Below are 12,229 nucleotides of genomic sequence, written 5' to 3' on the forward strand. Positions count from 1 at the left end.
GCAGTCCTTTCCCAAAATTCCTCAGTTTAAAAACTTGTCACAATAGGTTTGCATTAACACTGCAGGGACAGCTGGCCACAAACATGCCTGTGGTAGAGGGGCAGTGTCAGGATGGACAACTCATTAATGACACACTTCACCAGGAGCAGGCTCATAAGGAGGTTACCATCCAGACCCACCCTCTGCACCAGGTGCCCATACTTCAGGAGCATGGGACTGAAGTGCAAAGCATCAAAGGGTTTTTCAGGAAAAGATTACAACCTAAAACACAGAACATGGTCTACAGACTCAAGGCTACAGAAGGGGCAATTTTGGGAGCCCACATAACCTACAACTGTATAGAGCTGCTGCATGCATCGCCCTCCACCCCCAGGTCCCCAAGATAATTGGGGGGGCAATTCCCCCCCCATACAGGGACCTCTGCCACCAGCAGCAACAAGATGTATCTGTGCAACAGGTGAGGATGCAGTAGTGAACACATGACCAAAGCCATCAAGACCTTGGGACAGTCATGCTCAGCCCCAAATGTGCATATGGTCTCAAGGCAGTGCAGGCATGCATGCAATGGGATCCTGCCCAAACACTCGAGTGGGATCCTGCACCACCAAGACCATATGCATGTTCAGGGCTTGAGCACAACCAGCCTAGGTCTTAGATGGCTTTGGTCATGTGCCAGACAGGCACCCCCTCACACTCAGCCAGCACATGGGGGCTCATCCAGCATCCACAGCCTTCTCCAGCAGCCACCCAAAGTTATACAGCTGGAGAAGTGATTTCTGAGCAGCAGCTCTGGCACAAGAGCCACATCCCCTGATGGGAGAGCTGTGTTGCAAGGCAACCAGGTTCCAGACAGTGAGGAGGTCCTGGTAAAACACAGGCAACTCCTGCAAGGTCTGTGCCCCAGATTTATATGTAGGAGTTGCACTTTATAATTCAGGCCATGCAACTGGCAGAAGAAATACATCAATACACACCATGAAGGAGGCTCAATATAAAGTTACCTCTGCAGGTAGAAGGTGCCTACCTGTGTGCAGAGACACAAGACCTTGACTGATCTCATGGGAGATGCAGGGACCCAGTGCTGCTGGTTGTCCCAGAACTACATGGGGGGCCTCTGGAGGTTGGTGACAAAGCCAGGGGAAGGGGTCAAAGGGACCAGGATGGTCAATGACAAGTTTGTGGTGGAGGCCTCAAGTGGGTCCACCCAGGATTATCCTGCCACCATTGAGCCCCTCTTCCAGGGCAAGGTGGACCACCCACTCACTTAAAAGAATACAGCCCTGTCATATACCTTGGAGGCCACAACAGCCCCAGCCACTGCCCTCACAGGCCTCTGGGCATAGCAGTTGACCCTGAGCTGATTTGTGATTAGTATAAATGGTGGCAGGGCCTTGGGAGCAATAGGGGGCTTTGGCTGCCACCACATTGTCAAGGCTGCTATAGTTTATCTGAGGAGTGCTACACCCACCAAGACTGCCTAGATGTATGGCAGTGCATGCCTCCATGGGGAGGGGTGGGGGTTGGGTTGTGGGGAGGGATGAGTAATGGGGCCCTTGACCCAGGTGGTGGGGCAGGGTCAGAGGGAATGAGGGTGGGGTCAGTGAAGGTTCTGGTGCTCTTCCCCAGTTGGAGGAGCAGGAGGGGGATGAGGGACAAAGCACTGAGGAGGGCTGGCCTCCTCAGGAGGGAGTGGATGTCAATGTTAGGGGCAGCAGCAGTGGGTGGGGGACTTTGTTCCTTCAGCCCTCCTGGGTGCAACAGTCCAAGTCCAGGGTGTCTTCACCACCCCCCTGCAGATGGAAATCTTCCTCCTCTTTCCCCCCCCTTTCCAAACACCAACTTTTGAAGACAAGGTCCTCACCCACTCACTTAAGCAAGTGGGTGAGGACCTGGCAGATGGCTAACAATGTTAGCAAGTGAGATTATTCACTTTGGCAGGAATAATAGTAGGAGGGACTACTATTTAAAGGGCAAAAAGCTGCAGCATGTTATGGTGCAGAGGGACCTGGGGGTCCTTGTGCATGAGTCACAAAAACCCAGTCTGCAGGTGGTCAGGAAGGCAAATGGGATGCTGGCCTTCATAGCAAGGGGGGGATAGAATATAAAAGTAGGGAGGTCTTGCTGCAACTGTACAGGGCACTGGTGAGACTGCAGCTGGAGTACTGTGCAGTTTTGGTCACCACTCTTGCACAAGAATATTTTGGCCTTGGAGGGAGTGCAGAGGAGGTTTACTAGGCTGATACTGGAGTTGAGGGTTGATCTATGAAGAGAGGCTGAATAGACTGGGCTTGTACTTGTTGGAGTTTAGAAGGATGAGGGGGGATCTTGTAGAGACATAAGATGAAGGGGATGGTTAGGGTAGAGGTAGAGAGATTCTTCCTGCTCAAAGGACAGCAGGACTAGAGAGCACCACATCAAGATAAGGGGAGGTGGGCAGTTTTGAACAGAGTTGAGGAGGAACTTCTTCACTCAAAGGGCAGTGAATCTCTGGAATTCTCTGCCTGTTGAAATGGTGGAGGCTGCCTCGCTAAATATTTTTAAGACACTGGTAGGTTTTTGGTAGGCAAGGGGATTAAGGGTTATGGGGAGAAAGCGGGAAAGTGGAACTGAGCCACTTCAGATCAGCCATGATCTTATTGAATGGCAGGGCAGGCTTGAGGGGCTAGATGGCCTACTCCTATTTATGTTCTTACAAGGGCACTAGCCCAACCACTCAGTCTTTTGATTTGTTGTTTCAAAATTGTGCAGTCCTCCCTCCTGTGGATGGAAAAAAAAAACTGACTTCCTTCCCTTGCTCTCCTCAGCACCCTCCAGTGGCCAGACAACAGGCAGTCACAAAGGCTGGATAGCAGGCAGGCAATAATGGCTCCTCCTTCCTTCCATCCTTCAGGTTTGGAATCTCTCCTTTCTTACAGGAGAAATCCTATACACAACCTTCTTGAGCAGCAGCAATGGCTCTCTGCAAGTAGGCACTTGGGTGCATTCAATCAACAAAGGATCTTCCCAGGAAACACAATATATTGTGGAGAATGATTTTTCTTTGTTTTGAGATGTCATTTGGTCATAGGAACAAGGAGCAGGAATAGCTCAGTCAGCCTCAAGCCTACTCCATCTGTGCTGGGATTCCAACCTAGGACCCCCAGAACACTAGCTAAATTTCTGGATTAATAATACCACAAGGCCATTGCCTCCTTTTGGAGATAGGTGAGAAGAGGCTGACCAGGGAATCTAGTTAGCAAACATCTTTCTGGGATGAAAGTGGGTGACCTCACACTGAACTGTGTAACAATGTCTCCTACACCTCCTTCTCCCAGCTATAGTATTTACTGATTATTATTGTCATGTGAACTAGTATACAGAAGTATTTTCTTGTATATACAGACAAAGCATCTGAGGGGAAACAAGAGTGTAGAATGTAGTGTTAGTCATAGCTACAGAGTAAAGATCAACTTGATGTGAAGTAGGTCCATTCAAAAGTCTGATAGTGGCAGGGAGAAAGCTATTCATGAGTGGGTTGATGTGAGCTCAGACTTTCCATCTTTCTGGTGGAAGAGAATGTCCAGGGTGCATGGGCCCCTTAATTATGCTGACTGCTTTGCCAAGGCAGCAGGAAGCATAGACAGAATCAATGGATGGGAGAATGGGTTGGGCTACATTCTCAATGTGTAGTTTCTTGCAGTCTATGCCCCATCCAATAAAAGCAAGCATGCCATATGCCTTCAACTTTTTCCACCTGTGTGGCCACCTTTTAAGGATCTGTGGACTTGCACACCCAGATCCCTCCATCTATACTCCTGATGGTCCTGCCATTTATTGTATAGCTCCCCCTGCATTAATCTATCAAAATGCATCACTTCACATTTATCTGGATTAATTTCCATCTGCTGTTTCTCTGCCCAATTTTCCAGCCTATCCATATCCTGCTGTATTCTGACATGTTCATCACTATCCCACAGTTCCTGCAATCTGTCATCCACAAACTATCAGACCAGCTATTACATCTCCAAATCATTTATATAAATCTCAAACAGCAGAGGTCCCAATACAGAGTCCTGCAGAACATCACTAGTCACAGACCTGCAATCAGACTCCACTGCTACCCTGTCTTCTGTGGCCAAGCCAGTTCTGTACCCATCTAGCTTGTTCACCTTTGATCCCACAAAATTTAACCCTCTTGCACCAGCCTGCCATGATGGACCTTGTCAATGCTTTACTAAAATCCATGTAGATGACATCCATGGCCCTTCCCTCATAAATCATTTTGTCACCACTTCAACACAACCAAATTTGAGGCATGACTGCCCTCATTAAAACAGTCTATTGCTAATGAGACTATTCTGTATACAAAGTGTGGGGGTGGATGGAAGAGGGTGAAAGAACAATACAGCACAGACCCTTTGGCCCTTCAAGCCTGCACTGATCCAGTGTTCCTAACTGGACCATCTGTTTGTATCCCTCTATTGCCAGTCTATTCATCTGGCAATCTAGATAAGTCTTAAATGATCCTAGTACATCTGCCTTGCTACCTTGTTTAATTTCAATCTCATTCTTCCAGCAAAGCAGGCAGAGGGGAGCAATTTGAGGAGAGCTGGAAGTAAGAGCTTTTAATTTTATTAACTTTTTGGTTTTTTCCAGGGCAGCAAGAAACCAGAAGCAGGCTGTGGGGAAGGTTTGTTTTAATCAATACACTTGAATGAGGAAACCCAAGACACTAACATGAAGTGTCCCCTAACCTAAAGACTCTGAGAACAGGTAAGCTTTTTTCTAACCTAATTTGTTGGGAGTTTGAGAAATAAAGCACAATGGAACCTAGAACTTGACCAGGGTATGACTCTCTTTCCACATCTTTTGAAAAGAGTATCCACCTCAATTTACACCCATTCAAGTAATCTTGCATTATTACTACCAAAGTGGATAACTTCACATTTATCCACATTATACTGTATCTACCTTGCAGATGCCCACACTCAGCCTGTCCAAATCCCACTAAAGCATCTCTATCCTCACTGATTACAGGAAGAACACTGGACCTAGAATTTCATTTAGGCCAGACCAGATGATGACAAACTTTCCCCCTCTAAACAACATTAGTGAACTAGACAGGTTTTTACAAAAGTCAATGATAGCTTCATGGTGACCATTACACAGACCAGCTTTTAATTCCAGATTTGTTTAATTGAATTTAAATGCCATTCTCAGCCATGGCAAGATTTTGAACTCCTAAGTCTTCAGCTCTGGATTGCTAATCCAGTGATACTGCTGTCCCACTACCTCCCCCTTCTACAAGCACACTCAGTGTAATCTCCATTTAGATCCATTGAATGCTGAGAATTGCAGGCAAATTTGGCACAGTGCCAAGCTGTATTCATGGTGGAAACATGGGTCAAAGCCATCTGACATTGAAAAAGCCCAGGTGCAGACAGTGTGACTCTGAGTTAAATTATAGCTCTTGGAAACACAACAGTTCTGAAAGAACTAATCAGAAATGGAGGTATGTGGAGAAAAGTCTGAAAGAAATTAAAATGTGAAGATTAAAATAGTTTTCAAATAAGTTTGAAGCTAAGTGTCACTACTTGTCAGTGAGGAAGATATTGCTGATTACTGCATCCTAAGCATTAGAGGCACCATTTCTAGTTTGTGAAACAGCAAATGTACTTAAGTTGCAAGCTATTCCATCACAACAGGTGGGGGAAATCTTGCAAAGGTAACAAGAGATGCTAAGGTGCAAAATCTATCCTCTCAGAAGGAAGGATGAATTTGGAGTTGCATGATCTAATTTTAAGACAATTAGCTTTGGCAAAGGAAAGACTCCAGGAGACACAGCTAGTGAAGCCAAGCAAGCCATGAACTAATTTTATGGAACCCATCCTAGAATAAAAATTGTGCACTCAATGGAATATACTGCCATCTAGTGCATTCAGGAAAGAAGCATAAATGGTTCAGTCTAACAAAGTAGAGGTTCAATGCTAATGATCTGGGAGCAGCAAGAAAACAGTGAGGCTGTGAATAAAGTGTACTGAATCATTTTGGTTCAGTTCTGTTTGCCCAGAACAGTTTGGAAGTAAATATTTTGTAGTTAAGTAAAACTGCCTTTTGGCTAAGATCAAGTGCAGTATCAACATGCTGTGCTTGATTGAAGTCATTAGGCTACACTTCAGCTTCATTTGCTGCAGTTTTTAAAATCAGCATCTTGCTAAGATGCAAATGAGATCAAGCCTTGGAGGAGCAGCTATGCCTACTCCAATCAGCTTGGATCATGTTGATTTACACCCAAGACAGGAGGTAAGAGCCCTGTCTTGTCAGTGTGGATCAGGAATGTCTCAAATTTAAGTAACAGTTAGTTACTAATGCAACAGACTGCTTCCTACACAACATAGTGAAAACAGCGACGACAATCTGCTTGTTTAGCATTTCTAGCCAATTCAACCTAGTTCTTTCAGGAATACCAAAGGAAATCTTCATCTGGTTACAAAGTCACCAGACATGTTGTCCACCACAAGGTGAGAACATGGTGGCAGTGATTTAGTACTCAATCAGCACAAGATGTGGGTTTGATTCCTGGCATGGGTCACTGTCAGTGGTTTCTGCACATTCTCCCCATGTCTGAGTTTCCTCCAAGTGCTCCAGTTTCCTCCATGGTCTAAAAACATGCTAGTTAGGTGCATTGGCCATACTAAATTCTCCCTCAATGTGCTGGTGTGTGGCAACTATTGGATTTTCACTAACTTTTAATTGTAGTGCTAATGTAAGCCACTTGTGACAAGTAATACATTTACAGACATTTGTTAAAATGCCACTGCTTTGTTTCTCAATTTCTGCATTAGTGTGGATCAAAAACCACTTCAGAAGTATGTTTTCTAATAACACTAGAAACTAAAATTGTTGTTTTTAATATTTCATGAAGGTCAAGTTCTTGGCAGAAAATACAAATGTTCAGGAAATGATGAGGATTTGGCTTCTTGAGGGCCTCTGGGCATCACTGAGCATTTCACAACATCCAGAAATGTGCCAAATTAGACAGTTTTACAAATAACAAAAACAGACTGCAGAAAAAGCCAAGAAAAACTCAGCTGCTGCCAGACCTACTGTGTGTTTTTGGGGGGGGGGGGTACAGCCAACTTTGAGTCTGGAGGATCCTCTGTCCTTTGTTACCCCCACAGATTTTCAAGCATGTTTGTTTTTGATTCCAGCATCTGCAGTACTTTGCTTTTGGCCAGATGATCTGTTTTGGTCCTGTTGTGACTAATATTTATTGGTCAGGACACAATGAGAACTTCCTCTGAAATTGTGCAGCAAGCTTCAACCTATAAATTCTGTGGTACTACATGACTTATGTTCAGCCAAGAGTGTAGATTGGACCTTGATGCCACATCTCACTACAGTCCCACAGAACTGCAGGGACATGTCTTTGGACTGAGGCTTTAATCCACAACTTCCTAATTTAACAATCATTGCAGCAGTCAGTTTCAGCAGGTGGACAGAGAAACAACTCAATGGGCAACTGTCAGTCTTGCATCACTTGTGCTAAATTCAGAAGCAAGCACAATCTGGGGAAACTGCAAAGTAAAACAGTTTGAAGTTCACATAACTGAGGCAGTGCACCTCACCTGGTCACACAAACAAGACACTGTTGGATATCTTTCTTTATTTTCTGTCATTGAGCAACACTCATGGTATAAAGTTTTTAAAGTATATTCTGTACATGGTTCTGATAAATAGGTTGATTATCTGTCTTTCCACTTCTCTGGTTTCTCAACATGTTACATTTCTACACACTCTCTTTTATAAAAGCTTTATCTGTACAGCCCAAACCATTTTGCTTGAAACCACTAGTTAATAATGTTGGGAGAATAATTTCTTAACATAACAAAAATCATTTTGCTTTTGCCCTTGTACAAAACATTGTGCAATACAAGTCTGCAGCCATATGTGAAATAATTTCATGGAACCTTCAGAAAAATGTAAATACTGTACTTGTAGGAGCAGTTAATTAGTCCTGGATATCAGAGTCAGAAAAGGCTCTTTGGCCCATCAAGTCTGCACCAATAGGTGCTATATTTTGTAAAAATAGACTGCATTTTTAAAAATAACAATATAAAAAACTTACTTTTTCCTCAAATGAATGAATTATTTGAGCATGAGTAAGAACACCAGGTTAAAGCCCAATGGGTTTATTTGGCATCATGAGCTTTCAGAGTGCTGTTTCTTCATCAGCTGAGTGAAAGGTTAGGCTCACAAACAGCCTTTTTATAGACAGACTCAATTGCAAGATAATGGTTGGAATGTGAGTTGGACTGCATTGTCTGTACCTGTAAAGGCTTGATTACCTGTTCAGACTTCAGACAGTATGACCCCAAGCCTTCGCTCATCCAATGAAGGAACAGCACTCAAAGCTCAAGCTACCAATTTAACCTGGTGTTATGAGACATCTCACTGTCCCAGTCCAGTCCAATGCCAGCATCTCCAAATCAGGAAGAAACAACATAATCCAGACCATCAGTATCTTTGGTATTAGTTTTCAAAGTAACTCCTTTCTTCAAGATTTTCCACAAGTGTTCTGTACAGTCAATGCTTTAGATCCTAGTAAGGAAGTTTAGCTTGAAGCTGCTGGGAATCTGGATTTTCTCCAACGCCTGCTGGGATGGACTGAATGGAAAAGTCACTTGAAACTGATACTTGGGATCAATGATTAACGTTGCTCCATCTCCACGACTGTTCAATTGTGACTGGAAGAAAAATAAGAACAATGAAGTTTGCTCAGCTTATACCAAAACTTCTCTCCCTGAACACCTTCCTCGAGCCAAGACTCTCCAGTGCCCTCTTCTGCAGATCATGGGAGGGGGAAGTTTAAGGGAGACGCGCAGGGGAAGTTTTTCACGCAGAGAGTTATGGATGCCTGGACAGGCACTGCCAGAGGTGGTGGTGGAAGCAGGCATATTAACAACATTTAAGGGGCATTTGGATGGGTACATGAGTGGAGAGGGGATAGAGGGATCGAGTAAGGATAGGTGGTGTTTTTTTTTTGGTTTGGTCAGGGCATCATGGTCAGTTCCTGTCCTGTTCTTTGAAATTGGGTTTAATCACCAATTATTACTTTCACTCACCTGAACTTTGCGCACAAAGGCTGGAGCCAAACGTTTCTCAAAATCGTCAATGGGTGTATAGGAATTCAAAATCTTGACGATCTGTTGAAATAAAGTACTGAAGCATAGGCAGACATTCCACATTAAAAAATGTTTTCTTATCCATAACGGTTACAGACTGGTTCCAGTGCAGGAGGAGGCCATTTGGCCCATCGTGACTGCACCAGTTTCCCAAATGCGCATCATGGTTTAGTGCCATTCCCCTGCCTTTTCCCCTACACATTGGTCATCCAACACCCTCCTGAATGCTTCTGCCTCCACCAGACTCCCAGCCAGTGCAGTCCAAACCCAAATCACTCATTGTGTGAAAAACATTTTTCTCACGTCATGTTTGTTTCTTTTGCAAATCACTTCAAATCTGTACCCTCTCGTTCTTGACTCTTACGAGAAGGATCAGTTTCTCTCTCTCTCTCTACTCTACTCTATCCAATCTCCTCTTAGCTGCCTTCTCTCCAAGGACAGCAGTCCCAACTTCTCCAATCTATCCTCATAGCTGAAGTTTCTCATCCCTGGAACCATTCTTGTAAACCTCTTCTGCACTCTCTCCAATATCCTTCCTATAGTGTGGCACCCAAAACTATACACAATATTTCAGCTGAGGTCTAACTAATGTCTGTACAAGTTCAGCATAATCTCCTTGCTCTTATATTCTATGCCCCAAATAATAAATTCCTGAATACTATATACTTTATTAACTACTTGCTACCTGTCCTGCCACCTTCAATGATCTATGCATAGAAATTCCCAGATCCTGCTGCTTCTGCATCCCATTAAGAATCATAGAACCCCCCTACAGTGCAGAAAGAGGCCATTTGGCCCATCAAGTCTGCACCAACCAGGTCCAATCCAATCCCATCCCAGTCAATCAATCAACCTAACCTGCACATCTTTGGACTGTGGGAGGAAACCAGGGCACCCAGACACGAGGAGAATGTGCAAACTCCACATAGACAATGACCCAAGCTGAGACTCGAACCCAGGTCCCTGGATCAGCAGTGTTAACCACAGTGCTACCGGTCCCCCATGCCGTTAAGCATTTTACCTTTATTCATATTGTCTCTCCCTGTTCTTCCTATAAAAATAGATCACCTCACATTTCTCCACATTAAACTTCATCTGTTTCTTATCTGTCCAGTGTGGCACAGTGGTGAGCATTGCTGCCTCTCAGCTCCAGGGACCTGGGTTCAATTCCGGCCTTGGATGACTGCCTGTGTGGAGTTTGCACATTCTCCCTGTGTCTACATGGGTTTCCTTCCACAGTCCAAAGATGTGCAGGCCAGGTTGATTGGCTATGCTAAACTGCCCCTTAGTGTCCCAAGATGTATAGCTTAGGGAAATGAGTGGGGTAAATAAACAGGGTTACAGGGATAAGGCTTGGGTAAGATGCTCTGTTGGAGAGTCAGTGCAGACTCAATGGGATGAATGGCTTCATCCTGCACTGTAGGGATTCGATGCCCACTCCACCAACCTGTCTATGTCCTTTTGAAGTTACACTACCTGCTTCACAGTTTACAATACTTTCAAGTTTTGTTCATCTGCAAACATTGAAATTGTCCTCCGCACACCAAGTTCTAGATCGTTAATCTATATCAGAAAAAGCAAAGGTCCCAACGCTGACCCCTGGAAAATTCAAACACAAACCACCCTCCACACTGAAAAATATTCATTGATCGTTACTCTCTGCTTCCTATTATTCAGCCAATTTTGTATCCACATTGCTACTGTCACTTTAATTCCAAGACCTATAACTTTTCTCACAAGTCTATTGCGTGGGACTGTATCGAATGCCTTTTTGAAAGTCCATGTGCACCACATCAACTGCATTATCCTCACTGACCCTTTCTGTTACCTCCAGAAAACACTCCAAGATAGTTAAACACGATTTCCCCTTTAAAAATCTATGCCGGCTTTTCCTATTCAACCCAAATTTTCCCATGTGACTACTAATTCTATCCGAAATAATTGTTTCTAGAAGCTTGCCTATTAGTGATGTTAAACTGACTGCCCTGTAATTGCTGGGGCTATCCTTACAACCTGTTTTGAACAAGGGCATAATGTTTGCAATTCTCCAGTCCTCTGGAACCTCCCCAGAGTCTAGGGAAGACTGGAAGATTGTAGTCAGTGCCTCCACAATTTCCATTCTCACTTCCTTCAATATCCTGGGAAGTGTCTCATCCGAACGCTGTACCTTGTCAACTTTCAGCACTGACAGTCTATTCTACACTTCCTCCTCATTAATTCTGAACCCTTTTAGGGGCAGAATTTCCTTATCTGTTACCATATCCTGGATAGCATCTACTCTCTTGGCAAAGTATTCATTTGATACCTCAGCTGTGCGCCCTGCCTGTATATGTAAATTCCCTTTTTGATTTATTATCGTCACATGTATTAGTATACAGTGAAAAGTATTGTTTCTTACGTGCTATACAGACAGAGCATGCCATTCATACAGAAGGAAATGAGAAGTGCAGAATGTAGTGTTACAGTCATAACTAGGGTGTAGAGAAAGATCAACTTAATGCAAGGTAGGTCCATTCAAAAGTCTGACAGCAGCAGGGAAGAACCTGTCCCTACTCTTCCCTGATGGAGGTCTTGTGGCATTGTGGATAGCATCCCCATCCTACCAGAAGCTCTGGGTTCAAGTCCAGGGTTCAATTCTGGCCTTGGGTGATTGTGTGGCTTCTGCATGTTCTCCCCGTGTCTACGTGGGTTTCTTCCGGGTGCTCCAGTTTCCTCTTACAATCTAAAGATGTGCAGATTAGATGGATTGGCCATGCTAAATTGCCTCTTAGTGTCCAAAGCCGTGTAGATTCGGTGGATTAATGGGCTGGCTGCGGGGTAGGGCCTGGATGGGATGCTCTGTCAGGGAATCAGTGCAGACTCGATGGGCCAAATGGCCTCCTCTTACACTGTAGAGATTCCATGATTCTAAGATCAGGACTTATTGGCCACAGAAGTTCCTGACTCAGTTCAATCCTTCTCCTGCTTCCCTACTATTCCTCAAAGGGGGAAAAAATGTGTGTGAAGATGTGCTAAAAATAAAAATATTAACTGTTTAACTTGAAAAAAATAACTACTGGGAGTGG

General features: G+C 44.2%; 1 protein-coding gene across 3 annotated transcripts in view; it reads right to left on the reverse strand.

Annotated features, from left to right (window-relative positions):
• Window positions 1–7,657: 7,657 nt before the first annotated feature.
• Window positions 7,658–12,229, reverse strand: part of myo5c (myosin VC) — a 104,232-nt gene continuing 99,660 nt past the window's right edge. For all 3 annotated transcript variants that reach the window (XM_080214170.1, XM_080214171.1, XM_080214169.1), the window contains 2 exons: window positions 9,105–9,185; window positions 7,658–8,726 (listed from right to left, as the gene is read on the reverse strand). In XM_080214170.1, the coding sequence (XP_080070296.1) occupies window positions 8,574–8,726; window positions 9,105–9,185 (234 nt within the window). In that variant the 3' untranslated portion in view covers window positions 7,658–8,573. The remainder of the gene's footprint in view (window positions 8,727–9,104; window positions 9,186–12,229) is intronic.

This window comes from Carcharhinus amblyrhynchos, chromosome 28, assembly GCF_965287045.1.
Source record: "Carcharhinus amblyrhynchos chromosome 28, sCarAmb.v2.hapA, whole genome shotgun sequence".
NCBI lineage: Eukaryota > Metazoa > Chordata > Chondrichthyes > Carcharhiniformes > Carcharhinidae > Carcharhinus > Carcharhinus amblyrhynchos.